Genomic DNA, 4,184 nt, shown 5'->3' on the forward strand with positions numbered 1-4,184 from the left:
ATGGGCATATTGTGGTGCATGAAGCTCTCTATCTTCATTGCACCATCAAGTTCTCAAGGAACACAAAGCTTGTATTGTACCAAGTCTCTCTTTATGGGAGAAGCTATAATACAAAAGCCTTTTGGAGGGGGGATCGGCTCCACATAATCTGGTCCTCAACTGTTGTCAAGTTCTCTAATTCTCTCTCTTGCAAAGTATTGTTCATGCCAAGTTAGCTAAGTATAATGATTATGTTGCTACCTCTAATCAAGTTCTCCCTCTATTTTTCTCAAAGTATTCTCATAAAAATGCTCACTAAGTTCTCTAAATTCCACTATTCTCAATGTTCATAGTCCAATTCCGTTACAATTCACACTTGTATACTTCACAACCTCAACATTCTCCCTGTCAAGCTCAATGAGCTTGCAAAACATACACGTTTGTCCATATTCTCCCCTTGAATCAATGCATATTTAACCGATATTTTGCTGTACACAACATCTCTACTACTACTACTACTACTGGCATCTCAATAAAGAAATTTAGTTTCTTTATTGATGCTACTCAAATATTCTCTCTCTCTCTCTCTCTCTCTCTCTCTCTCTCTCCCAATCCCCGCCGCCTATCAGCCACCTCCTTCCCCCCTACTCCTATCCCCTCTGCCCTCATGCTCATGCGACACCAAAACCACAGTGGCATGTGTAGTCTGATTCACAAGCGGCAAGTAGCCTCTTCAAGACGGAGAGAGAGGAGGGCCAGCCATGCCGTGCGCGCGCGCGCGCGAGAGAGAGAGAGAGAGAGAGAGAGAGAGAGAGAGAGAGAGAGAGAGAGAGAGAGAGAGAGAGAGAGAGAGAGCTCTGCGCAGGGACACCTTCCTCCTCCCTTCGCCTTTTTCCTTCCCCCTTCTCCTCTGTCATCCTCTCTCGCAGTTGCCCACCGTGCTTGCTGATCCTCCCTCCACACCCTTTGGCTCCCCCTTCGCACTCTTGAGAAAGAGAGAGAGCTCGTATGGGCATCTGCGATTATCTTACGCGCACGCACAACACTCCAAAGCACCAAAGCACTCCAAAGCCTTTTGCTAAATTACCAAAGCACTCCAAATTTTTCTTTTGACTTTGCATTCATGTTTTCATGTTTAGGTCTTTTTACCAACGTGGCAATAGCCTCCTACTGATGTGGCACATGCCCAATGGCCCTTCTACAAGTTTACACACACACTCACACCCCTCGGAGGGGTATGTGGGCATCCACTGCCTCTCCCTCTTAGAATCCCTTTTGTCCGCATACGTTGGAAGTTAAGTAAGAGAATCGAGATGTTGACACGGAGCTATTGCAACGCGTCTGCCACACTGTCGCTCCCTCTACTTGACCTGTGCCACACCGTCGGAACACCAATTTTTCTTAGTCTTCTCCACTTGACGTCGTTTCGCTGCTGCTATCTGTGAATATAGTGGATCTTGAATCTACAGACTTGACAAGCTTCCCGTGGCAGGTGTGCTCTCTCTCTCTCTCTCTCTCTCTCTCTCTCTCTCTCTCTCTCTCACACACACACACACACACACACACACACACACACACACACACACAGACTGGGCATGGGCTACATGATCCAAGCCATAGATCATTCCAGAGAGGTTATTCGTTGTGCCGTGGAAAAATGCTGTAGGAATTTTAATCTTACGAGGACTTACTGTTATGGCTCGGTAACGGAAGTGCTGTGCAATAATGGCGACGCTGTGAAGTTTCAGCATTTGTTATGGCTTTCGTCTTCTTCTTTCTTCAGAATGTCATCCCCAACTAGACCCCTTTCTAAGATGATTTAGCAACTCTTTTGTATGCAGGTGTCATAGTTCTGAACTTCTTATCTGTAAGACATCGTTCACCTTTGTGGGACAGGACAATGTTCAACACCTTGTAAATTGTGTGCATGAGAAAGTGTACTTGTCTGGACTTTGTAGTGGTATCTTGGGGTCCGCCCAACATCACAACTAGGTTAGAGTGCGGCAAGTGGCTTTGACATTGTGGAGCAATCAACACAGCTCCTTAGTTTCAAATGGTGCTTGAACTACTCGAAGCAGACGCTGGTGGTGGTATCCCATCAGATATGTGTAGGCATCGTAGCATATTGTTCACAACTAACCAACTAAAATGACAATCCAGCAAACAAGGAATTTAACCCTAGCCTAGAGCAAGGAAACTCTCTACACCTACCACTACACCGGTGGCCTCAAAAGATACACCTTGTGTGCAATGCAAATGTAACAGGCACTGACAATTTCAATACAATTTAACTCTGACAAACTCAAATGGAGCATAGTCCATTGCAAAATAACATCAACAATCAAGTCTTAAAAGAAGTAACGAAGCGGTCTAATATCACACAATGAACAAGCAAAGTCTTACAGACATGATGTTTTGAAGATCAGTATATTGGAATGAATATGCTTCATTTGAGCTACTAGAAGTGCTGCAGGATATGTTATTCTATGTAACTGTTTTATCTCTCTAGTTGACATGGATGGGTGCTCATTCGTGGTTTGTTTTGCTTGCAGTTTGCCTTACTCTACTCACAATGTCTGGTCTCTCACTTGCTGTGGGGCCGCGCCATGGGCAGACAAAGTCTGACAAAGAGGATGATGGCTCACCAAAGGGTTTAATGGGCTCAATACGAACAATAGAGTTGCAGCTTGTTGCCTTTATTGTTGTATTTTCAGCAAGCGGTTTGGTGCCCGTTGCAGATCTTTTATTTCCTGTCTTTGTAACACCGTATCTGTATTTTCTCTCGAAATTTAATTTTCCCACCATCGGCAAGGAGGGTGTTAGCATGGAAGTCTTCCATGGGAGCCGAATGTTCCAGCTTTATCTAGTACTAGGCACAGTGCTCGGTCTGTTCTTTCCACTGGCATATGTGCTCGGGGGGTTTGCCAGAGGAGATCAACATGCAGTCAGAGCAAGCACACCCCACTTGTTTCTTCTTTCAGTACAGATTCTCAGTGAGAATCTAGTTAGCAACCTTGCTGTTTGGTCACCGCCTGTTCGTGCCTTTCTGGTTGCCATCTACAACACGCGACGGATTTTCTCTCTTGCAGACTGGGTTTACGACGCTTTCTACTATGTGCCTCCACCTGAGTTTCCAAGTTTCAGAGTGAGTATGTTGGTCATTAGGACTTCCTTTAAGGAAAAGAATGCATATTTATCAAGAGCAGAATTTCAGGGAAAAATATGATTTTATTTAAGATACTTAAATACTATGAGCTAATTTTCATCAAAAGTTATGCTGAGTAGCAGAAAGGAGCTGTCGTTGTTAATTAACTATTTGTTTTGTGGTTTCTAAGGAATAGATTAGGGCTCTTTCTGGCGTATGTGATCTGATCAACGTACATAGTTCATGATGTAGTTGATTCATGTTTTTGAGTATTTATGACATGCATTTTGTATATTTTTGGTCGTGCTGTAGGATATTGCGTGGATGTGGTTCGGACGAGGTCTAGCTTCAGCAAACCTTGTGTACTTTATCATAAACATGTTTTGCTTTATCATTCCAAGATTCATACCCCGGGCTTTTGAAAGGTACCAACAAGCCAAGGCTACCTGTGAGGCCTCAAGCAAGAAAATTGCAGACGACAAAGGTTCACCAAATCCTGCCAAAGGTGTACCAGAGAAAAAAGTAAAATAAGTGCTCGGAGAAGTGTGCCGGCTACATTTCTTTTGGATTCATTGGATGTTACTCGAGCTGCTGTTGTAATTTTGAGGTGACGTCTGAAGAAAAGTTTTCTTCTTATCTGTAGACATTGGCAGCGAAATCTTGTGTCTTTACCTAAAGCCATTTGACGCATTATGGAACACGTCTGCTTGTGAGTGGTAAACATTAGATCTTATCTGTACAAGATGAAAAGCACAGGAATGCCCATGTTAATGTTATTTTAATGTCAATAATTTTGCAAGTAATCAAATGTGTTTCCCTTATCCGATGGTCAATCAATGAATGCTTTGCTCAAAGGTCTGTGGAGTTCTTATGACTATTTGAGCAGGGAGAAAGCTGTATGATGATAAGGTTTACCGGTGATGGTCCTGCCCAGGTGTCTGTGAATGAAATATCTGTGCCCTCAAGTTGTTTCCATTCATTCAAAGGACAGGTGGATATTGTATCACACCCTAATCCACGCGGACAGAAAACATGGGTATATGGGACTTTGCTGGAGAAA

General features: G+C 43.5%; 1 protein-coding gene across 1 annotated transcript; it reads left to right on the forward strand.

The window, feature by feature from the left end:
* The first annotated feature begins 1,287 nt into the window (after window positions 1–1,287).
* On the forward strand, window positions 1,288–3,945 carry LOC147448096 (uncharacterized). The gene is made up of 3 exons (XM_086523963.1): window positions 1,288–1,471; window positions 2,532–3,124; window positions 3,437–3,945. The coding sequence occupies exons 2-3, from the start codon at window positions 2,552–2,554 to the stop codon at window positions 3,653–3,655; spliced, it is 792 nt and encodes a 263-aa protein (XP_086380089.1). The 5' UTR covers window positions 1,288–1,471; window positions 2,532–2,551; the 3' UTR covers window positions 3,656–3,945.
* Window positions 3,946–4,184: the final 239 nt, after the last annotated feature.

The sequence above is a fragment of the Adiantum capillus-veneris genome, chromosome 11, assembly GCF_014529385.1.
Source record: "Adiantum capillus-veneris isolate H3 chromosome 11, ASM1452938v2, whole genome shotgun sequence".
Taxonomy (NCBI): domain Eukaryota; kingdom Viridiplantae; phylum Streptophyta; class Polypodiopsida; order Polypodiales; family Pteridaceae; genus Adiantum; species Adiantum capillus-veneris.